The sequence below is a fragment of the Fonsecaea erecta genome, assembly GCF_001651985.1.
Source record: "Fonsecaea erecta strain CBS 125763 chromosome Unknown Scaff6, whole genome shotgun sequence".
Lineage (NCBI taxonomy): Eukaryota > Fungi > Ascomycota > Eurotiomycetes > Chaetothyriales > Herpotrichiellaceae > Fonsecaea > Fonsecaea erecta.
In genome coordinates, this window is record NW_017387249.1 from 1 (window position 1) to 23,538 (window position 23,538).

Genomic DNA, 23,538 nt, shown 5'->3' on the forward strand with positions numbered 1-23,538 from the left:
TATATATTTTAGAGTATTTATAGCGTCGGAAGAGTTAGAAGTCGAGCGTTAAAGGGATATAGACTAGTTCTAGGACCGATTATATTCGATAATAGACTCGATTATAAGCTAGAGTCTTTCTACGGGAAATATATCGAAATATTCGGCTAGAATTCGTACTAAGATTGATCCCGTAACCTTAATTTTATATATATTTCGGTCAGAATTCACCGGAATATAGTAGCTAGGTACTAAGAGATAATCGAGTTTGAAATTTATTAGTACCTATTATATAAATTCTGATGGAATCTATCGATAGGTACTATTAAGTATAGTAGTAGTTTCTACACCCCGCGAATATTGAATGGCTCGACTAACTTCATTACCGTTTGTGACTATTTCAGCATATGTTTTGCGACCGGTATGTATATTGATCTTGTGATCGCTACTCGAAGTCGGACCGAAGCACCATGACTCTGGATTTACGCCCGGCTCCTGTTCCGCAAAGTCAACTTCAAGAGTGTGCCTCCTTTTGTGCTGCCGAGTCTGATTAGCGCCCTCTACGCCTCGCCCGCTTGGATTGTTGTCTCTTGCACTGGAATTGCGTCGTCCTCTCCAAGTCCTTCTGTTATCCTCCGAACGCACGTCAATGGCGCTATCGGTGGGATTGCCTAGCCAAGTGGAATCTTGCAGCCCGCTACCGTGGCCTTGGACTCCAGGTGTGGACTCTTTTGCCGTCTTGCTTGAGTGTTCTTGTTGCTGTTTTCCTGCGCTGCTTCCGTGCGATTGGTCGAACCGTGGTAGTGGTGAAATCTCATGACCTCCGCCGCCCGATGTTTCGTCGCTGCCGGTGCCATTCGAGAGTTTCCGGGAGTAAAGGCGCTGCAGTGTACGTAACAATTCCCATTCCTTCTCTGGTAGCTTCATCTCAGGCGCACCGGTCACAACGAAGCCTCTGTTTATGGCGGCCATTGGTGCACCATGCCATCGCTTTGGGCCTCCAGGAAAGCTACCAGGAACTGTCATCCCTAGTTGTTTCAATGCTGACATCATGATTGGTGCAAACATGTCCTCAAGGATGTAGCTCTGATATAATCCACCACGACACATCCCGTCATCGGGATCAGATAGTTTTCCGATCGCTCGTAGGTGTTTTTCAAAGTCTTCCTCGGTAGGGTATGTTCTCTCCATTTCTCTCCCGGTCTGGTCAAAGATCTGTTTTCTTCTCGCAAAATCTTCCATTTCCCACTCGGCGAACCATTCCAGGTTGGTCGGTAAAAACACCCACCCCGTATTCGAGGTCCGATCGTAGTGGTTGTGACAGCCACCACATAGCACGACGGCACTCCGGTAGTCACCGAGAGCGCCGAAAGTAATCATGCCTTTCTTCATCATAGCCGGGTACTTCTTTCATTAGCTGAAGTCGCGGGCGGAGGGGTACAAACTTGCCGCTGGATCAGCTCTAGCTACGACGTGACAAAATTCTGTGTGCGGTGCCTCACAATTCCAACATCTGGTGATATTCGCTCTCTGGGCTACCAAGTTCCTCGCTGTTTGTAGGAATGCAGACGATTGTGTTGGGCTTCCATCACGTTTTCATTTCTAACCCGATGATGCCGATGAATCTCGATCAACATCCGACCTAGTCGTCGATGGAGGCAAGTTCGGAATCTGCCCCAGACCGGCCATTTCCACGGTCACTTGAGCAAGATTGGATATTTTGGGTTGATGGATCTAGTACGAAGTCAGTCGCGATCGCAATCACAAGACTACTAACATGTTGCGCGTTTTGAACCAGTTGTTATTCATTTGGTCGCGCGGGGTAACTATGGCTATTCTTCGGCGAAACAGTTGCTATCTCCGGACTCCCCAAGGACGACCAACATCTCCATATTCCAGTAGAGAGTACTAGCGCACCAGCACTGTTGACACCGAAAAGCGCTCCGCCTACGATGAATTAGGCGTTGTGCGTTGAGTGCAGGATATGTCCGGTAGGGAAATCCAATATGCACGGTCAGATTCATTTCTCGCCTAAGAAGCGACGAGCTGAGCCAGTCACTATGGTTGCCTCGCGGCTCCCCTCATATGCGTCCTTGCGACGAAGCGCTTTGAAATCGTTCCCGTGGTTATGAATCGTAGCTGTGGCCGCCGAGATGTGCACCAAAGTCGGAAATTCCACCATGCGAAGTAGGAGGCAATCGGGTTCCTTATGTCCTAGGGGAAAGGCAGGGTTTCTCCTGTCCGTGGGTACTCGAGGTGTCCAGTCAAGTGTTGGGTCATTCGAAATTCACTTGGATCTAACGCAAATCAACAGAAATTTGAGTTTCGGGCTGTTCTTCGCCAGAAGAGGTCGAATTCCTCACTAGAATTAAGAAAAAGTCAGAGGTCACATTTTGTAAAGACAATCCTTTTATCAGTACATGAGATCTTGGCAAGAAAGACAAAGATCCACTTGTAAATACACGTAGAGCTTGGTCTTGTTTTGTCGGTATCCAGAAGTTGTGATCTAATAATGCTTAGGTACCCTTCGGTAGGTCTTCATAGCCTCTCATCTCGACAGGGAATAGATCGACTTCATCCTTGATCTCCTCTGTACTTTACACAAGCCCAAGCCCCAAATTGAGTCGGCCCGTCCTCGCCGTTCTCCTCTTGCATTGAATCGACTGGAGGCCGATCTCGCATTTTCCGAGGTCCGCAAAGTATAACCCCACATCTCGTTGCGATGCATGGAGTTGCTTTGACAAACATAAGAAGCAAGCTAGGATACAGCAACAGGATGTGTACAGAAGATTACTTTCATGAGGAAAGCATCGTAAAGTTTCCTCGACTTATTTGACCGTTTGATTGCCACGATCTTCTGCCAAACCCAATAAAATGCCGCCCACTATCATCAAACCCGATATTGAACATTTTGTCCCGGTTAAACCGACGTCTGAGCCTTTGGAATACGCTGAGTTAGTCACATTAGACCTAGCCACGTACGCCCATGGACCCGACGCCCGTAAAAAGCTTGCTGACCAGCTGAATCATGCCATGCGAACACAAGGCTTCTTCATGGTGGTCAACCACGGGATCTCAATCCAGCAGATCGATCGACAAGTAGATATCGGCTATCATGTTCTCACCAAGACCCCATTGGAGGAGAAGCAGCGCCTAGAGGGGAGGATGAAACAGGAGGGCAGCTACCAGGGCTTCAAACTCCGCAACTATTGGCAGATTGATCAGGGCGTCAAGGATCAGATTGAGCAGTATAATTGGAATCGCGATCTCACGCTGCGTGAACACCCTTCCACCTTTGTCCCCTTCTTGGACGAGGTACAGGAGTTGAACGAATTCGTTCACAAGGAGATCCTATTTCGACTGCTGACCCTTTTCGCCATCTCTCTCGATCTGCCGGAGGATTTCTTCATCAACCTTCATAAGTACGAGATCCATGACGACTCTTGGTTCCGATACATGATGTACTTCCACAGCCACAAGCCAGAGGAGATGGAGAAGACGGGCGGGGTGTGGCTTAAGGGCCACGGAGACTTTGGCTCCGTCACCATGCTGTTCAGCCAGCCAATGGCCTCGCTCCAGCTCATGGACCATTTCACCGGCAAGTGGCGGTGGGTGCCCTACGTGCCCGGTGCCATCATCGTTAATGCTGGCGAAATGATGGAGTGGTGGACTGGTGGGTACTTCAAGGCCACGATTCACCGCGTGTGCCAGCCACCTCCCGATCAACGCAATCAGGACCGGTGCGGACTGTTTTACTTTGTCGTTCCCAACGACGAGGTCAAGATAAACACCCTTCTGGAGGAGTCGAGTGTGCTTCGGGAGGCCGGCGTGCCGAGAAAATTCGAACCTGGTATGGAGCCAACCTCAAAGCTGTACAGGTCTGCTCGCATCGGCGCCTATGGGCAGACAGCTGTTTTCAAGGGGAAAGGCACGGGCATACAGGAGGAGACCATTGCGGGTATCAAATTGAAGCACTACAATTGAGGGTGTGGATACGGTCACTAGGAGGATATGTTGCGGTGGAGGGCGAGTCAGCCGCGTCACGCCATTGATACCTGACTTCCGCATGTAGCTCTGACTCCGATAGTTATGATGCCATGTATTTTGTATTTCAGATTCACACTTTTTATATAATATTCCTTTACCGGACACAGGTTCTGGAGTATTATCAAAGGCCACTTACAATTTGCCAGTCGAGACCTAAGTACGGCTCTTCGTTCAGCTCCAGGAACTCGGTTGGCGGCTTGAGACTTTCTACGTGGACCCGACACGGGGCTGTCACCCAGCACCTTGTCGTTCCACGGCTGACTACCGTAACCATGGCGCTGGTCCAACCAATATGTGAAAAACCATCTTGTTTCAGTGATCGAATTGTAATGGGGAGTTCCCTATCGAGAAAATGAAATAGAGTGAGGTGGGAGTGTGAAAGTGATAGGTATCTCAATGAGGCGGCCTTTGGCAATAAATTCTGCGCTCGTAATATACTCAATGCTTAGCCTGAGGATGTCGACTCGGGCTGCTTACTTTTTAGCTCGATACTAAATCGGTGGGATCTCGTACAAACACGCCATAAAATGATCACTAGTGCCGGTGTCCGCAAGCTGTATAAAGATGAGGCAGAGCTTCAGAAGTAAATATCGATAAGAGCCTGGCTTTGTCATTGCTTTGATACGCCTATATCTAAATCCAGACTCGGCCAATTTTCGATGAAAAACTTATCGAAGACAGGCCACTGTAGGTCTGGAATGGGCGTCAAATCCAGGTTGACCAGGTCTAATTGGTCGCTGGCCAGGTCAGGAGCGAATTCGTCAGGAGCAAGATTAGTATTTTCATCCACTATAGGACCAGTTAGCAAGATGAAGGGCCTCAAGGGACGCAGTTCAGGAGGGACCAGCCATACCATGGTTGTCTCCATATACGTTACTTTGTCCTCCAAATTCTTGTCGCCACCACCAGAAGCAGTCGTAGACCATACTCATTCCAAGTCTGGCTTTGCTTCTCACTCTCAGGCTATCTACGAGGCCATTCGAGTATTGGAAGATTTTCCTGCTGGTCCATAATTGGGTCAGAATGATGCTGAACCGAGCAAAGGCGTCATCCGGGCGCACAGCGTGTCTCTTGTGGTAATTGATTACTGCGAAATACGCCCGTTGCCCGCGCTCTAGATCCAGATGCCGTGAAAGGGCGGCTCTTCCCACGCGCAAAATGGTGATCGCCGCGCTATGCAGGAACTTTGTTATGTATATTGGCGCGAACTCCGCCATGCTCAGCTCTGAATCCAGCGCCATCGCAAGCTCAATGATCCTGCAAGCAAGTTCGTACATTACCAACAGCGTTGCATCATCAATTTTAGATCGGTGCTTGAATAAGTGGAAGCTTAGGAGGTGAAGCTGGGCAGACAAGGCATAAAATCGATCTGATCGCGTTAGAGGATCATGAGGACGAGAACCATCGATGGCATTAATATTGACGTACCTAAGCGCTCAGGTGAATCACTTTCTAATTGGACTAGTCGATCAACAGCGGTTCGAATGATTGGGTCGAGTGCCACTGCGAATTCGTCTGCGGGCTTGTACAGAGCGTGATTCTGGATGTACAGGATGGTCACGCTGAGAAATTCGCTGACTTTCTTCTGGAAACGGAAACTCGGTGTCAGGAAAGAGTTTAGTTCCTCTGAATCTTCGCCATATGTGTCGGGAATAACAAGCGGGGGTGTCCCATTCACGGTTATGATCCTACCCAAGTTAGGAGACCGCAGCATATGTAGCAGATGGGTACCATTCACCTTTGAGAGACAATTACACACGCAGTCCACAGCCTACCACGTGCACTACAGTAGCTCAGATCCTGATCGACTCTGGCTCGTGCAAACTCTTGCCCTACACCCAAGACGTGTAGTCCGATAGTCGTGGCTAGTTGTAAGGCTGCTCCTGCTAAAACTGGGGTGATATCATTACTCAGTGCTTCGAAGGGCATCGGCCACGAGCACAACAGGAGGAAAGCTTGTATGGTGAGAAGCACAGGTTCCTGCGCGAACAGGGCCAGCCTGGCCAGCTTGGAGACTTTCGGACCAAGCAAGAAAATCAGGGTTGGGTTGTCACTGTATTTTCGCGAGCCCACCGCCACGATTGTCCAAAACAACAGCGGTGATTGTTCGTGACATGAATTGGGATCCATGAGGGTCTCATCCATGAAGACGTAGGTCATGCAATGGTCTCTGAATCTGCCGAAGGCTCAGCCTCCGTCTTTTATGTGTAGCAAGTTTCTAGGCTCACAAGGCGAAACAGTTGTCGATATCCCGAACGGCGACATGGAGCTCGTCTAGACGATGAGATAGTGTCGGTGTGTAAGTCAATGCGAGAACAGGGGCGGGCTCATGGTCGACAGGTATCGAGCCTAACGTCGCGTGAGAGTCTTGGGCGACAAGTTTGGTGGAGTCCTGTTGCTGGGCTGGTGAAAGGCATGTCTGCGATGCAGCGCTTATCGGGCGCGAAATGCCGGCTGGAGGGATCAATACTTCCTGTTCTTGGATTGAGGGAGTACCATTGCTGGAAGAGCAACACAACTGCTTTTGCAAAGAGTCTAGCTGGCTCTGCAGCTCCGATTTTCTTGGGCATGGTCCTTTAGTATGGTCTTGAGTAGTAACAGGAAGAAACTGACGTGGGACGCCGCTGTCGTTTGAATTCCTTCGAGTATACACACGGAACGCCGACCCGACGGCAGCGGGAGCACGGATCCGGAAATGCATCGAATCGGTCACAACGGACCTTCTTCAAGTCAAGGAATGATCGAATAGCAGGGCCGCCGGGGGCAGGAAGCCACACACCTTCTGCTGCCGACACTCTGTACACGCCATAGCTCAGGACAACGCGTGAGATGTATCTAGAGACAAGGCAGCACAGGCAGCGCAAGCTTCACGCCGGGTGTAGAAGGAGGAATACGTGGAGTTCGCTTTAGTTTTTGGTGCGGAGTACGCAGAATCTCTTACCCTGGCACCCCGCACCGGCTCCTGCCCCCGCGCCACTTTCGATATTGCTACCGAGCCCGGCATTTGCGAAGTTCGGACTACCAATAATATCTGTTAGCACGCAAATTGGATTTCACATCAGCAGAAATTCCCCATCTGGGGATAGAAAAGAATTGGATGAAACGATCTTATCAACCCTTCAGGGCAGTGCTTCTGGTGAGAATTACGGGATAGAAAGCAAGATGTCGAGTACGGTGCAAGACTTCTACCACCATCCAAGCAAAGTGTCCACATCAGGGGGAGCCACAATCAATTTCCATGCGAGAGGGTTGAGCGGTGTTTCGCGGGAAGATCCCGTTCTCCTCCTCCTTCATGGATATCCACAATCGTGAGTCGTGGGCATAACCTCGCGATATATATGTCCGAATACTAACTACCATAGGAGCTACATGTCTGTCCATCATTCCTGCCACGAGCGTATTGACTGACGACTGGTACCATACAGGTTTCGTTGGGTATAGCCTAGATCCCCGAGCCTCACCGGGCAACAAATTTACTGATGGTCTGGCTCTAGTTGATACCTCTACTGCCCGCCCACCTGCCGCTTTTTGTTCCAGATGTAGGTTTCTAGGGGTTTTGTTATAGACAGCATACACTAACCTCCGCCCTTGGCTTCACTTGCAGCTTCCCGGCTATGGCGACAGCACAGCCAATGGGTTGCGACATGATAAAAGAACGGTCGGTACTACGGTACTGGAGTCCCTGGAAAAGAGCCTCCCGAGCAAGGGGGGTGAGCGCCAGAAGATAATCATTGCAGGGCACGATCGAGGCGCACGGGTCTGTCATCGTCTCGCCGTCGATGCTCCAGATATCCCCTCCTTTGAGATAGTCTCTGTCATCATTCTTGACATTGTTCCCACAGCAGCCCAGTGGGACACGTTTGACAGCGCCAAGAGTGCGGCCTCCAAGTTCCACTGGCCACTTCTCGCAAATGTGGAGATCGCCACCAAGCTCATCACTAGCCACGGTGGAGGCTCTTGGTGCTCAGAGCTGATTCATCGTTGGGCGGGCCACAACGACCGAAGGAGGGCTAGAGTCTTGAATGCAGAGGCCCTGGATGTCTATTGCCGTCACTTTGACAATGAATCTGTCGTGAGAGCCTCATGCGAGGATTACCGTGCGGGTGCCTTTGAAGATGATGACCTCCAGAGAGAAGATCAAAAGGTCGGCAACAAAATCAGAATTCCGACGTTGGTGGTTTACTCGGAGTCTTATATCGGAGCCTCATACGATGTTGAATCCATCTGGAAAGACTGGTGCGCGAGCGGGATCCAGCTGGAGACTAAAGCCATCGGAGACGGCACAGGACATTTTCTCCCAGAGGAAGCTCCAGAAGAGACTGCCGAGATCATGACTACTTGGATCAAGCAATGGATAAAATAACAGTTTGTCTCTGACATTATCCTTGGATCCAGGAAGCTCCGACGTTATCTACTCAGATTCTCCGAAATAACGCCCTGGCCTATTAGCTACCTTTCATCTCCTTTCCCCATTACCGACAAAGAAAGCAGGAAACATAACTGGTGATCATGGATTTTATTGAGAATATAACGAACAAATGCGCCGTTGGGACTGTGAAGTAACAGCTCGAAAATGTCTTGCTTTTAGCTATCCCCCTGATCATAACTATGTGGCCAGCCTCATCGCCTGAGACGGAGACATGTTGGGTAGTGGTATATGATCGCACTCAACTAAGTGAATTTTGTTGGTGCCCTGCCCAAAGGCCCATTTTCTTCATTTCGATATACCTGAGGCTCTCTGGGAGGGATGGCAACATATCATGCCCAGAGTCTCTGTAAATTTACCCCCTCGATCCTGCTTCACAAAGATCAAGGTGACCAATCCTGGAAGACTTTGCAGGGAGGACGTTCCCCTCGTGACAGGTAATTTAATTACGCATCAAATATCTCCTTAGCAACCATTCAGGATTCTCAGTTCACTCACCTCCATAGTGACAAGGGCTGATTTGTCACTTGAGGGGCTCGGATCCAATATATTCCCCACTCTTCTGGATACCTCTTTCGGCTCAATGCTCAATCCTTGAATCCCTTGCACCACCGAGCTGTTGTAACACATGAAGTTCCAGACTTCATTCTGAAGCTCCGTAGCTCTTCACATCCACTTCGCAAAGATTACCTGGGTTTTCTACCTCCGTGATTGTCGGAGAGTGGCGTCCGATCACGGCTAGATCAAGCCCGAGCATCGGTGTTGATGACCAGCCAACAAGCAATACGCGTCCGGACCGCAACCGGCGCCGATACTGATTGAGCCAATCATGACTAATAAACAGCCAAGTCCATGTCATCTCAGGCCTACTCCCCTGCCACACGCTTACATTCAGTCATCTATGGGTATGCGAGAGCCGGCCTTGGGGTCTGCCCTTGCAAAGATGGAAATATTACTGCGCCTTCTGGATGTTCTGGGGTAAGGATGAGTCTAACAGAAGTTTGGCTGATTAGACGGCGCGAAAATCATAATTTCACCACTGAATGGTTTATTTATTACTGTCCTGCATTTGTGTCATCGACCCCATCATCTCCTCCCATGAGGCCAAATCCTTCTTGAGCCCATTTCTTACTCCGAAGAAAATCTTTGAGAAAGCTTCTGAGTCGCCGCAGAGGTGGGCCCATCTAACAAGTTAAAACAAGACGTTTCATCTTTCCAGTCTTGCTCGTTAATTGGGCTAGACCAATCCAGCAAGCATCAACACCACCAAATCAGAACTATGTCTCAAAGCACTGGAGGAGCGCCAGTCTGTTATGCCATGCCTTTTTGGTAAGCCTGAAGGTACCACGGGCCAGCTCTGCACCTGGATCACGAGTGCCAAACTGTCCGATATCCCCAACCATATCATCTAGCGCGCCAAATGCCTGATACTGGACGGCGTTGCCTGTGGTCTGGTCGCAGCGCACCTCTCGTGGTCAGAAACCGCTGTCAAAGGCGTGTGCGCCTTGGTCCCCTCGAAGGTTGGCCAATGCACCCTTATTAGCTGAGGGAGGGAGAAGAAATTGCCCCCTGTGGCGGCGGCCACCTTGAACAGTACATTTATCCAGGGTTTTTAGCTCGATGATTATCATTCAACAGCGCCTTTACACTCGAATGTCTTACTGATACCTGCTTTGCTGGCTTCAGGGGAGGCTACGCCCTCGGCCTTTGACACCACTAGCACTACGGAAGCGTGTTTCTCATCGGGTGCCGGTTTTCTGCTTGCCTACATCGTCGGGTGCGAAGTTGCCTTCGGATTGGACTGGCACAACATGTGAAGGGTAGTTGAAGATGTTCTTCCCAATTCGCGCATAATCGTCAGTCCGGTTTGCGGCATTACATCTGATTGGCTCCTCGCACCTCCAAAACCTTGGCCGGCGGGTGAATCTCCGCTCTCCGCACCAGCCGTCCACACACTCTCCTTTCTGCAGCTGCTCTTACTTTCATTTTTCCCTCCTGCTTCTCATTAACCGAGAATTGTATTGGACTTTCAGTTACGTGCTGCTTTATCCTCTAGTCATAATCCATTGGGGCACTTCCCGGACTCTATGGCTAGAGTCGGGACACAACAGTACACTGACTGAACGAGACATTCCACCTTATCCCAATCTTCAGCTTCTTCCGCCGCCACCAGAGGAAGATTGTGTAATGAGCATCTGAGAATGGTCACCCAACTGGGTAAATCAGATTCAGCCTTTGCGACTAGCGCTCGCCCGCTAGTGCCCCTAGCATCACGTGGAAACAATGAGCCAGCCCCTGCCCAAGTGTGTTCTGCAACTGGAAAACGCAAACGAGTTGCTTGTATAGAATATCGCCAGGGGAAAGTAAGTGGCTCCGTCTGGCCTTTCTAGAGATTCGCAATACTCTTGGAAGCTTCATTGGCCTGTTCGCCAGTTACGATGTGAGAGAACAAGTTTGCAACAAGTTTGCATACGAGGCCAAGATCTCGGGTTGTCGTGTGTCTATGACGATGATTATAAGAGACATAATAAAAGAGTGTGAGTCAAGATTGCTTCTTGATGATGCCCGCCACGGAATTTCTACCGAGAATAGAAAGCTACGAGAACTCGCTGAAGAAGTCGGACGACTCTGAGCAGCGCAACCTCGGGTTTTTAAATATATCCCCACGGACCCTAGATGGTTCCTACTCGCCACCGGACCGTGATCGTATAGAATGCCCAGTTCCAGCTGTCGATGAATCTCGAAGTGTCTTGGTTGCTTCGAACCCTTCGTCCGTCTTAACAGACTCACAACTTCGCAACCCACATGTTGCTGCTAAGATTCAACCCGTTCCAGCACTCAATCCACACTCTCAGCAACGTGACTGTTACACCTTCTCAGATAGACAGGCTATTCCAGACGTGAGTGCTTCCTGTATAGATATAGCAGTCGCTCATTTGGTGAATATAGGTTCTTTCCCCAGTATCAACCATTTATACTATTCATCGAGGGAGGTGGATTGCCTGATGAATATTATGCAAAGTCGCCACTGCTTTTCTGGACTATCATTGCTATCGCTTCCAGAAGAGATGAATAGGAGCCTACTATGCTCACCAGTCTTTCAGAAGTTGTGCAAGGCCTGCTGTGGCAGACGGTACCAAAAGTTCCGCATTCTCGACTCGAGCTGAAGGCTATGACCTTGCTTTGTCTCTGGCCATTCCCAACCTCCTCTATGAGTACACACCCGTCGTTTATATTGGCTTCAGTTGCAAAGATCAGTGCAATACACATTGGTCTCCACAAGCCATACTTTGTCCAAGACTCTTTCACGAGTCAAATTTCGTTTTATCCCCGAGGCGTTCAGGGACGCACTGCTGGTGTGGTCAGCATGCTTCATCGCGGAGGAAAATTACTGATCTCCCCTTGTTCCCCATCTATCATTTATCCAACAGTGTCCCTAGCATAACATCCTACATTAGACAGTTTTCGTTATTTGTCACTGATGCCACACTCGATATGATCTGCACTTCCGAAAACCACGGCAATCTCCCTTTGGAGATCTACCATATGGTTCCTATAACTCAATTCTGTGATCGCTTTCACAGGGTGATGGCGAGCGGAGAAAGACGAATGGCTAGTCTTGAGGAGAATGATGGCGGAGTTCTGCTACCACTGTACGAGTCCGAATTAGAAGATCTCCGGTGGATGCTCGGACCAGACTTGTTCAGTGCACTACACACCCACCAGGGTTTGCTTCTGTCCAGATTTTAACCTAAGCGCAGAATTCAATGAAATCCTATATCTCTATGCCACACTTTAGCGCCGAAGTTAGTATTTCCTAGAGCGATCTCACCAAGCCTCACAGCAGAAAGAATATATTCTCAAAGCATATCGTGCAGCACTCAATGTCATTTGGAAGTGCCAAAGGAGGGAAGAACATTCTAAGCTGTTAACGAGCGGTCCCAAAATATTCACCCGTGGGCTGTCTGTTGCTTGTAATTTTGCCTTAAAAGTCCTTCGGAACGGTCGCTATTCGCGGTTCATTGACCTAGACGAAGGTCGCAAAGCATTCAACCTCGGCGTAAGCATGATCAAGAAGTGTTCCATCGAAGACAACGATCTACCGGGAAGATATTCCAAGATTCTTGCACAGCTTTGGGGGCCTATATCGGAAGCTATTGCCTCACAACCAGAGCTCAAGGTGAGAAGGCGTCTGGGGCCAACCTGCTCCATGACAACTTTGAAAATGGAGACGAAATTTTGGAGGGCTGCCTTGTGGTAGAACCATCGCAGCCTTACAGGCCGAGAATGGGAGTTCTTCCTCGTCTGCTGTATTGGACGTCAATGCAGGTGGAAACACACATGCCACTGACACTGAAAGAGCCAGGGAACAGAAAGTCAACCCTGACTCTTCCATGGCTCAGCTTGATACCGGTTCCAAAGGCGCCTATGCCCCGATTCTGTCCCGTTCTACGTCAACGTGGCTCGAAGAACTCGGAGAGATGGATATGGGATTATTTGATGAGAACAACAGTCATTGGTTTTGGAATCAAAACGGTATTTCGACTTTGATGGCCACAGATTTGGATGGCATTAAATTACACTCGGATTAAATCTTCAACAACTAGCGTGGAGAACATCTTTCTGAATGACAGCACCCACCCGACTCTGTGCCTCGCCTTGAAGGGGACGTGTCTCTTTGAAGGAAGATCCACAAACATTTCCAGCCACTGCAAGCATAAACCAGGAGGTGGATCATATGCCAGCAGGCATTGTGCTTTCAGGGTATAGGTTATACTGGAATTGATGCTTTGGACTAGCTACATGTATCCCTGACTGATAATTTAGTTCTGAGTGGCAAGTTAATACGAATATATATCCATTTGGTATCCCGGAGAAATGAAAGCAGTGTTTAAAATGCAATACCAAGCAGGTCGGACTCTCTTGGTTCAGCCACATCTGTTAGCAAGAACCCTTTTCCGTTCAGTATCCAGGACACCTCCTCCCTACAGTTGCCGGTAACGGACCTAATCACGGCCACCAATGCTGTGCAGTCGCCCCTTTGAACCCAGGCCGTAAGTCGGCCGGAGCATCATGAGCTCCATCATCATCAGACATCGTACTCCGCATCAACACCCCGCTCACTGGTCTGCCCGGTTCAGATACGGGAAGAGTGCTGAGGAACGGGGGTCAATGCGCGAGTCAAGGCCAGAACTTCAGCTAGTCGGTGCATTCATACTTTGGAGCAGTGCGCTAATAATCCTTGCTGGCCGGTATTGTTGCCCCCTTGCTATCGCTTCCACCTTGAGGGGTCGCACGTGCAGCTCAGCACTTCTTTCGAAGGCAGAACGGAGCGGATAGCATTGTGACGAGCCGTATACCAAACTGAGAAACAGGTGATATGGCTGATTTCCATGGACAAACCCAAGTTTTCTTTTGAAAGTCGAGCAGCGTAACCGGACAAGTTTCAGAAACTTGGAGTCGCTACAAAAGTGAACCATTGACACAACCTACCTGGGCAGACTAGTGTTTTGACATCACCATGGGAAGCTTGACACCTGGCACCACTCAAGGTACCGCTCAGACCTTCGATGTCATCGTCGTGGGTGGCGGGAATGCTACCCTTGCCCCAGCAATCTCAGCACAAGACTGTGGCGCTCGGGTGCTCGTTCCAGAAGCTGCGCTAAAGGAAGACCGTGCCTGCGAAGCGACTGTTGCCGGCACGGTCTTTTGGGCTTCGCATGAGGGCACGGACCATGTCAAGAGCTTGCTTTGAGAGGAGGCCATGGACGACACCACATACTGCACCATGGGCCCTTACACGGACGAGATGTTCTACAACGATCTTTCCAAAACATCCCATCGCCGTCTTGACAAGGGCATTGCAGAAGTTTTGATCAAGGAGGGCTGGGAGACAACGGAGTGGATGAAGTCCAAAGGCCACAAATGGAAGTTGATGATTAAAAAGTCTCACGACGTCGAGAACCTGGCTTCCAGAGGGGAGGTGATAAATATAAGCTCTGGCGCATGGCGGTGGGCGGCGGTGTCTGTCTCACCGATACATGGTGGGCGGCAGCCGAAAGTCTCGTGCCGATTGGGAGAATGACTCTCCGGTTCGACAGCCCAGCTCACAATCACATCGCTGCCGGAGACACAGTGCACGGCGTCAAGATCTGCACCGCGATGGCTTCACAGACGTCCATGGGAAGGTGGTGTTCGCCAGCGGTGGCCTTTCATCCAATCCAGCCATGCGCCGCCAGTACCTCGGAGAAGGCTGGGAACCTGATATTTGTGCGCGGAGCTAAATACAACATGGGCACGATGCTCAACCGTGCCATCGTCGCGGGTGGCCGTCCTGTTGGCCACTGGGATGCTGCCCACGCCTCACCCCAGGACGCCAACGGTCCCTTAACAGGCGACATCAATGTCTCGATGCATATGCCGCGATACGCGTACCCATACGGCATCACCATCAACAAGGGCGAGCGCTTTTTCGACGAAGGGAAGGACGATTTTGACAAGACATACGCAAAGACTGGCAAGAAGATCGGCGATAAGCCCGGAGCCAGGGCGTTCCAGATCTTTGACCAGCAGAACATCCACCTCCTACCCAAGCGGTACCAAACGGCGACGCCTATCTACGCCGACACCATCCAAGAGCTCGCGGAGAGGATGGGCGTAAATGCCGCGGGCCTGCTCAAGACCGTCGAGACGTTCAACGCTGCATGCTCCGGTGACGCCACCAAGTTCAACCCCACCAGACTGGACGGGCTGCGCACGTCGCCCGAGGCGAAGCTACCATTTCCCAAGACGAATTGGACTACGAGGGATCGACAGGGGCCTTTCTGTAGCCTACGCCGTGGCATGTGGCATCACCTTCACATATGGCGGCATCGCCACAAATACGGAGGCCCGTGTACTGAATAATGAAGGATAACCCATACCTGGACTGTGGGCCTCGGGTGAGATTACCGGCGGTCTCTTCTACCACAATTACCCTGGAGGAGAGGGCCTGACCAAAGGCGCTGTCTTCGGCCGGGTCGCTTGCGACTTCTATGGCAGCGAAGTAAAATGGCGTGTGATGTACAAGAAGATATGAAAACCAGGAAGTGGGTAGTTCTCCTGCCTTTGACGCATTGTAATGATCATTAGCAGCGAATTCTAAGACTTGATCGATTTCGTCTTCCGCGCGACAGGCCGTCCCTCTCGGAGTGGTAAGGCAGCAAGTGGGGATAACGTCTCTCCCCATTGGCTGCGCGGTGGAATAAAGCGGCATGTGCTTTATACCTAGATGGTGTGAGTTCGGTGCCTGCAGCGGCACATGTCACCGATATGAATGACCGCTCTTTATGTTGAGCCGTCGTGTAAGTCACCACCACTGTATTTCATTCCTCCCGTCCGTATTCAGGCTTTTCGTCTATGGCGAGATCGTCTTGAGGCCTAGACCAGATGGCCCTGCCTCTCCCAGGCTCCCCTTCGTCATCCTGGGCCATCTTCCTTGAACGCCTTAAGCAAAGCTTCAGCGGCGCTGACCCTCGAGTCTGCGTCGCCTTCTGGCTCTTTGGTAAGTCTCTGCTGAACCTGGCGGTATTTCTGTCGCATTTGCTCCCTTGCCCTGAGGAAAGGAGCTGGAATGTTATTTTCAGAGACTAAAAGGTGCGCAGGCTTGATCAACAATGTCCTCTATGTGATCATTCTTTCGGCTGCCCTTGACCTCGTCGGTCCCAACATCCCCAAAGGAGTCGTCCTGCTCGCCGATGTGATCCCTTCGTTCGGCGTCAAGCTGTGCGCCCCATACTTCATTCATGTCGTTCCCTACTCGATTCGGATCCTGGTCTTCGTGGTGCTGTCCGTGGGCGGCATGCTGTTGATCGCCCTCACACCTCCTTACACAGATGGTGGAACAATTACCACCAAACTCGCAGGAGTGATTCTGGCATCGCTGAGCAGCGGTGGAGGAGAGTTGAGCTTTCTCGGTCTGGTTCATTACTACGGTCCTTTCAGTCTCGCTGCCTGGGGGAGTGGCACGGGGGGCGCTGGTTTAATAGGAGCCGGAGCATACGCACTCGCGACCACAACACTGGGCCTCAGTGTCGGCACAACATTGCTGGCATCTGCCTGCCTGCCGGTTATTATGCTGATCAGCTTCTTCCTTGTGCTACCCTTGGGGCCTCTGCGATCACATTCTAAGAGACATCACGACGGCAATTCGCCACTCCGGAATGACGACATCCTCAACCAAGAGCAAAGAGAGGGACTTCTTTCTTCTCCAGATGCCGCCAAGCCGACCAAGTCCAGGATGTCTGCTTGGTCGTTGTTCAGGTACAACTTGACTCGAGCTAAGGCGCTGTTCTTCCCATACATGCTACCACTACTCATGGTATACGTGGCCGAATATACCATCAACCAAGGCGTCGCGCCGACCCTGCTATTTCCGCTTGAGAGGAGTCCTTTCAAACATTTCCGAGCCTTTTACCCAACCTATAATGCGATATACCAGATAGGGGTATTCATATCCCGGTCCTCGACGCCGTTTCTCCGCGTCCACAATTTGTACCTGCCATCAATTTTGCAGGTGATCAATCTGGCGATCTTGACGCTTCATGCACTCTTCGACTTTATCCCCAGTGTGTACATTGTCTTTGCAATTATCTTGTGGGAGGGTTTACTGGGCGGTCTTGTTTATGTCAACACATTTGCCGAGATCAGCGAAGCAGTTCCTAAAGAGGATCGCGAGTTTTCCCTATCAGCGACCACGGTAAGCGACTCGGGCGGGATTTGTATTGCAGGTTTTATGGGCATGGCGTTTGAAGTGTGGTTATGCAATTGGCAGGTTAGGCATGGCAAAGACTATTGTAAGAAGTTGTGACGCAAGGAGGATATAGGATCTCAAGACAACCTTCACCTTTTCGAGGAGGACGAGCATGCTGATGGCGCTCCTGGATGGGATCTATGGATATGAGTCCCGGGCTTTGACAGTTATACTGCACCCCGCAGGAGAGGTAGACCGGAAATGTAAAATGCAAGAACCAGCCATCCTGCCAGGTCAAGTCCATAAGGAAGTCTTTGTGATTCGGAAGTCAGAAATACGCCATGTCTGCATCCAATCGATAGCGCAGTGAGTCACTCGAGGAGCATGTTCCGTGCCGGAAACATGGTCGAACCGCACGTCGGTAGCCGGAAACCTAGATTCAAACTGGGTATGAGGAAAAGGAGCAAACAATGTGTAACGGCCCGCACGAGAGGGCCGGAGATGGGGGGAAGAGATCGAGACAATGGAGAAGGCCGTACGATCCTTGGGATATTGAGCATCTTCAAATTGTTCTTTAGATTGAGGCAACCAGAGCCGCTCGAAGGTTCCTGTCGACATCAATGTTATCTCGATTTAGCAGACAGTTGAAACAGCGCCACGACTTGCTCCGGACTCCATGCGCCACGTAAGGTTCAACAAACTCTACGAGCTTGTCGCATGCCGAGCCGCAGAAGTGGAAAAAGGAACGAAGCTTCGTCTCCAGACTCTGCTCAAAGTCTTTTCTCTTGCTTCATATTAGCATTGACTGCTCCTTTGTCCATCGTCTATTGCTCTTCTTGACTCTACTTACAGGAGCGGTGAGGACGAGGCCTGCGCTCCATTTAGTAGAGCCGTACACTTCCCAACAGTGGCTTCCTTCACCGCCCGCACACCGGACCCAATTATCGTCAGCAGCGTTGCTTAGACCCGAGGCCCTGGCTAGAGAGGCACGTATACAGGACAAAATCAATCATCGGGAGCTTGCAGGCTCAAAGGAGAGTATTGCTTCTAGGTAGCATGCATGCGCGAAACAAACATCGTCAGGCTTGGGATCTACATTGCAGGACGGCGCCATATTGAACGAATCAAAATCTGGCAATCTTCGCCTAGTTTACGCCCTGAGAGTCGGCCGCCCTGGTGTATTGGAACCAGATGGATTCTAGCCAAGGTCAACGAGACATATCCTCGAGCATATCACGGCATGGTCGAACGAATACTGAAGATGGACGAAGAGCCCCCTTCTATGGCCGAAAAACTATGCCTCCGACAACAGACGACTGGAGACTCGATGACAGTCGACTATTGCAACCACAACCTTTGCGTCAGCGACACGGGCAAACGAAAGCAGCATGGTTCGGAGGAAAGGAACTGTCAACAGAACGCCGCCGATTCGGCGGTCAGGCTGATTATGACAACGATGATACAGGATCAGGTACGTGCGTCTGATTGAATATTCAAATTGCTGTGCTTTGTGAGGTCGTCAGCGAGCAAGGCGTCGAATTTGCACCAGTGAGGGAGGAGATATACTTACTCCGGGGGGTTCGTCCAACCCAATACGGGCCATTCCATGCACGCTCCCGCAGGGCCCCTCTTCGTTTTGTCAGCGTGCAGACGCTAGACATGTCATGCAACGGACAGCAACTGCCACGAAAAGAGGCCAAAGCTGGCCAAAAACAGGAGAAGCAGCGGCAGCAAGGGACCAGACGATCAGCACGGCAGCATCATGGTGATGTCTAGAGAGACGCATCCCGGTGATCCAACACAATTTGGATCATAAATCCCCAAGGATCCCTGCCTACACCGTCTTCCGACGCGAGGATGTCGCCTGCGCCCGTGTACCGCATCGGCCACCGCTTTGTCAGGGATCCAGGACAAGCCGCCCACCCCCAAAGGAGCCGGGGCCCTGGTCGGGGCCCAGACCCCTTGAGAAGCAAGCGACGTCATTGGCAAGATAGACTTTGTGTGGCCTGTCTTGGGTTGGGCAGGCGTCCTTTTAGCTAACGAGGAGGCGCATCCACCCCCCGGCACGCCCCTTGGGCCCTTGGAGACGCCAAACGATCACGCCTCTTCCAAAGGCGGGCTACCTGCAGACTGCACCTGAGCCTTTTCTGATCTGGCGCCCTGGCATCCCTGTCTTGGGTGGGTGAATCGGCTTCTCGAGAGAAAACACCCTTATTTGACTGGTCCGAGGGGGCGAGGGGGTTTGCATGACACCCCCGTCACTTGTCGCCCGGCCCCACCCACTACTGACGAGCTGGGTACCTACGTGACCTTCCCTACCAGGTACCTTGCTTACCCTGGAGCCCAACCATCAGGATCAGCTCTTGAAAGAGCGGGTAGATGTGTCAGGGTTTGGGTATGGCACCACTCCTCAAATGGGTATACCTAAGCTAGCTTGCTCAGGGTCTGGTGCTGGTTCCTTGCTTGCTCCCTCTCTGCCCGATGCCTACTGCTTGAAGCTGGCTGCTGGTGCTTGCCCCGGAAAGCGGTCGGAGGCGCGTTCTTCTGGTTCCTTTCCCGGATGCTGGGCGTTCCACCTTTGCACCCAGATCCACCCCAAACTCGCAGGCGACACCGCATCCACACCATCACATTTGCGCATGATTGATTCTTCCCATCCTCATCCTCCATCTCTCATTCTCATCTTTCACCCTCACACTCTTCACCACACGATGCATGATCGTCCACTATTCTTGTCACCTTCTGCATCCACATAGATCCCAGCCCATTATTGTGCTATGCTTCTCACTGCCGCCATAGGCATCCTCTTCATGCGTCGCTAACGTCTTGTTCCTTTTTCTCCGGCTCCAGTCGCGGCAGTCTCCACATCGAATTCTGCGCAGCCTCCGCATCATTATTTGCTACACCAGCATCTCCTCCCTGTTGATCGCCGTCCAGCATTCTACCATCCTTCACCTCTACTAGGACAATCTCACTTTCACCATCCGGCCAAAATGGCAATGCCAGGCCATTCACCCGCATTCAATGGACCTTCGAGTCCTCCTCGTTCGTTCACCGGTATGATTTTGACTCCTACCGCATAACATTTTCCTACTATCATCAGGACGCGTTGTGTTATGGGGATCATGCGACGACGCTTACCGCCATGCATTATGTACTTTCCCACACTTCACTTCCTCATCGCACACAGGCCTCGACGCTGCTCCTTTTTCTGACTTCTCTGTCCAGGCTACTCCGAACCTCCGCAGGCCCCAGCAATGTACGGACTTCCTCGCACCATGCTGCCGCCGTCTCCACAGCATTACCCTGCTCCCCGATATTCTCAACCACCTCTACCAGCAAATTCTGCTACCGTGGCCGTGAACAACGGAGCGCCACTTCCTCACAAGAGACCAGGAAGTAGCATGTCGATATCCTCGATGCTGGGCTCAGAACCAGAAAAGCCGGCTCACGAGCAATATCACGCCCATAACCAGCCGTCCAGACCACCTTCGGCGCAGCTCTCGCATCCAGGACCCTCCATGTCCCTGGGTGCAGTCATGTCGCCACCCCAATATCCCACCAAACAGGGGCCGGGAGAATACTCGTACAAGCCAAGATCCAAAACTCCTGATAGGATGGCAGGGACAGCGCTGGGGCCGAGACCGCATCGCTCGAGCTCGGGAACCATGACCCAGCGACCAGGGCCATTCTATGAACCTCCACGATCCGGGCCAAGCCAGGTGAATATGAACCTATATTCGGAACCGAGATATACACCTCCTTTCGGACCTACCGTAATGCCCAAAGATGAATTCGAGGACCGCGCCCGTCGCACCAGTCTTGGTGGTATCTTGCAGCGGCCGGAAAGTCAACCCCAGCCGACCAATATCTCACCACCATTCCCGCCCACGTCACATCCACCGGCTCGGCCAGAGAGCATACCTCCCTCTCTTCCACCGATCGACCGGACTGGTGGTCAACCAATGGGCGCTCACGATCCTCCACGTTCAAATGGGCTCGCTGGACCCTACGACACTCGACCACCCAGCCTGCCGACTTTGTCTCGTCTTCCACAGACGGGACATCCACCACAGCCTGTGTCGGCTCCGCATGAACGGTCTGCAACCCAATCTCTTTCCCCGGAAATCAGACGCACTCATCTAAATAGCGGCGAAGGTCGTCTGGCAGGCATCCTCAATCAACAGGGCGAACCGATATACTCGGCGCCAAACATGATGCGGCAAGACTCTGTGCAGTCGCTCAGCGACCGCTCCGTCCTTGGCGACCGCTTGCGCACTAACCGAGCCTATTCTCCTTTTGCAGGATCAGTCGCATCAGGGCCTTTGGAAGAACAAGTCCGCAAGGGCAGCGAGGAACTATCACAACACAGAGCCATTCTCGGTCTAGCAAACGAATCGAAACGTGGAAGATACTCACCAGTGCCTCAGGCAGTGCAAGGCGCCCAGGCACATACTCCAGTGCCCGACGCCGGGATCAAAACAGAACACGGTCGAGTCTTTGCTGGTATTGGGAGTGGGCTGGGCTCTACATCTGCTGGGCCTACCCCCGCGCCGCAGAATTTACCTGCCAGCCCGTTCAAGCGTGACGAAGGCGGTGTTCGCCTGAGTGAAGAGAATCTGATGAAGATGTCCCGGAGTAGTTCCGGAATTAGCAAACGCAACCGAAAGGTGCTGGATGAAGATGTCCGAGCCGAGAGTGACGTGGGCGACGTAAAGAAGTCGGGTTCTGGGCGAGGCAAGAGAAGCAAGTATTCCCATACGTACAAGTTGGATCTCGAAGACACTCCACCGGGACAACGAAAGAATGGGACGTTCCCAACCTCAAACCCAGTTCGACGGGCAGGCACCCCAACATCGAACCCGACGCAATTGCTTCACAATCCACAGATTCCGCGTCCATCTTCGGCGTCTGGACGATCTTCGGCTTTCAAACCCAAGAAGGTCATCAGAATATCCTCAGTTGTGGCACAAGCTCGACGTAACCCGCGTCGCCATCTTGGGTTCTTCAAATATGAACCTGTGGTCGGTGTAACCGACTTCGAACGGCCTCAGCCGCAGAAATTCGACGTTTCAATCCGGCCCAATCTCCTGCCGTCCTTCAAGGACCCAGATCAGATTAATTGTACTTATACTGTCAAGGTGTCCAGCATGTGGCTTCAACAGAAAGAAAGGAACCTTATCGGCTGCGAACAATACTTGTGGGGATCAGGTATATATACGGATGACTCTGACCCGGTGGCAGCTGCAATGCATTCCGGCTTCATTCAATCTGCACACATTGAGGATCCTCTTCTAAATAGGCTCATTGACGAGCAGAATCCCCGAATCGAAGGTCTATCAGCGCCGGATACGCCAGCCCCCGTGCCAGAGGGAAAGGATCTGCATATCACTCTGATTGTCCTGCCACAATTGGAAAATTACGCCGACAGTGTCCGCTTTGGAATCAAGAGTCGCAGTTGGCCTGAACCTAGTTCAGAGAACTCCACAGAACACCTGGCACCACATGATGGTGTGAGTTTCATGGTTCTCAAGACCCAATTCCTTGATGATGGCGTGTCGAATCGGCGGCTGGGACGAACCGGCGAAGAGAAACGAAAGAGATTGCGAGAGGAATTGGCGGATCGCAAACGTGGGCTCGACCTGATGAAGGAAAAGATCGCCCTAGCTCGAGCGAAGGAGAAGGAGAGATTAGTAAAATCGAGTCGCCGCAGAAAAGAGCCTCACTCCCGTGGTGAGAAGGATATTACGAGGACGGAGGAGAGAATCGTGGGCAACAAGAACATTCCTGATCGTTTGCATGAAGGGGGAGCCGGAAAGGAGAACCATTTACCTACCAAAGCCGTCGCAGGTCAGCACTCTGAAGATGGGGAAAACGAAGATCGGAGCACTGCATCCGACGAGATGATGAAGCTTGATGGGGTAGGACAAAGTCCCGACTCGTGGATCAAACAGCTAAACGACGTCGCCGCCACTGCTTAGAATGCTCGCGGGCCTCCACAGCAAAATCAGCTGGACTACGCTTTTTCTCATAATCCTGCTATGGCCACAGCGTCCTCGTACACCCGGGGGCAGCACGTCCAGGAGCAAAATTACAGATCCCGTATGGTCCCAGATGTGGCCGTGCGGTCAATCGAAAAAGTCGGTTTTCCTGGTGTCAATCAAAAGAACGCCGATCCTGCTCGTCCACTGCGGGTCAAGCAGGAAGTTGAGGACGATGTTGAAAAAGATGATTTCGATGGCGAAAATTGGCTTGACGCCGACGAAGACGTTCTTCGTGCTCGACTTCGCGCGCGAGGCCTGAAGCTGGACGATATCCCCTTGTTTTGAACATATGGAGTGACTGTGGCTGTCCT

General features: G+C 51.5%; 7 protein-coding genes across 7 annotated transcripts; 5 read left to right on the forward strand and 2 right to left on the reverse strand.

Annotated features, from left to right (window-relative positions):
- Window positions 1-288: 288 nt before the first annotated feature.
- Window positions 289-1,371, reverse strand: AYL99_07032 (hypothetical protein; the record flags this gene model as incomplete). The annotated part of the gene is made up of 1 exon (XM_018838541.1): window positions 289-1,371. One exon carries the CDS (start codon window positions 1,369-1,371, stop codon window positions 289-291), a length of 1,083 nt encoding a protein of 360 aa, XP_018691309.1.
- Window positions 1,372-2,853: 1,482 nt separating this feature from the next.
- AYL99_07033 (hypothetical protein) lies at window positions 2,854-3,963 on the forward strand (the record flags this gene model as incomplete). Its single annotated transcript, XM_018838542.1, has 1 exon — window positions 2,854-3,963. One exon carries the CDS (start codon window positions 2,854-2,856, stop codon window positions 3,961-3,963), a length of 1,110 nt encoding a protein of 369 aa, XP_018691310.1.
- Window positions 3,964-4,636: 673 nt separating this feature from the next.
- On the reverse strand, window positions 4,637-6,596 carry AYL99_07034 (hypothetical protein; the record flags this gene model as incomplete). The annotated part of the gene is made up of 6 exons (XM_018838543.1): window positions 4,637-4,815; window positions 4,880-5,395; window positions 5,455-5,714; window positions 5,765-6,202; window positions 6,255-6,429; window positions 6,497-6,596. 6 exons carry the CDS (start codon window positions 6,594-6,596, stop codon window positions 4,637-4,639), a joined length of 1,668 nt encoding a protein of 555 aa, XP_018691311.1.
- A 592-nt stretch (window positions 6,597-7,188) lies between these two features.
- AYL99_07035 (hypothetical protein) lies at window positions 7,189-8,389 on the forward strand (the record flags this gene model as incomplete). The annotated part of the gene is made up of 5 exons (XM_018838544.1): window positions 7,189-7,334; window positions 7,389-7,397; window positions 7,452-7,461; window positions 7,521-7,565; window positions 7,631-8,389. 5 exons carry the CDS (start codon window positions 7,189-7,191, stop codon window positions 8,387-8,389), a joined length of 969 nt encoding a protein of 322 aa, XP_018691312.1.
- A 5,827-nt stretch (window positions 8,390-14,216) lies between these two features.
- On the forward strand, window positions 14,217-15,358 carry AYL99_07036 (precorrin 3B synthase CobZ; the record flags this gene model as incomplete). The annotated part of the gene is made up of 2 exons (XM_018838545.1): window positions 14,217-14,476; window positions 14,554-15,358. The coding sequence occupies 2 exons, from the start codon at window positions 14,217-14,219 to the stop codon at window positions 15,356-15,358; spliced, it is 1,065 nt and encodes a 354-aa protein (XP_018691313.1).
- A 522-nt stretch (window positions 15,359-15,880) lies between these two features.
- AYL99_07037 (protein btn1) lies at window positions 15,881-17,300 on the forward strand (the record flags this gene model as incomplete). Its single annotated transcript, XM_018838546.1, has 2 exons — window positions 15,881-15,995; window positions 16,096-17,300. 2 exons carry the CDS (start codon window positions 15,881-15,883, stop codon window positions 17,298-17,300), a joined length of 1,320 nt encoding a protein of 439 aa, XP_018691314.1.
- Window positions 17,301-18,479: 1,179 nt separating this feature from the next.
- AYL99_07038 (hypothetical protein) lies at window positions 18,480-23,512 on the forward strand (the record flags this gene model as incomplete). Its single annotated transcript, XM_018838547.1, has 3 exons — window positions 18,480-18,654; window positions 20,412-23,104; window positions 23,165-23,512. The coding sequence occupies 3 exons, from the start codon at window positions 18,480-18,482 to the stop codon at window positions 23,510-23,512; spliced, it is 3,216 nt and encodes a 1,071-aa protein (XP_018691315.1).
- Between the last annotated feature and the right edge of the window lie 26 nt (window positions 23,513-23,538).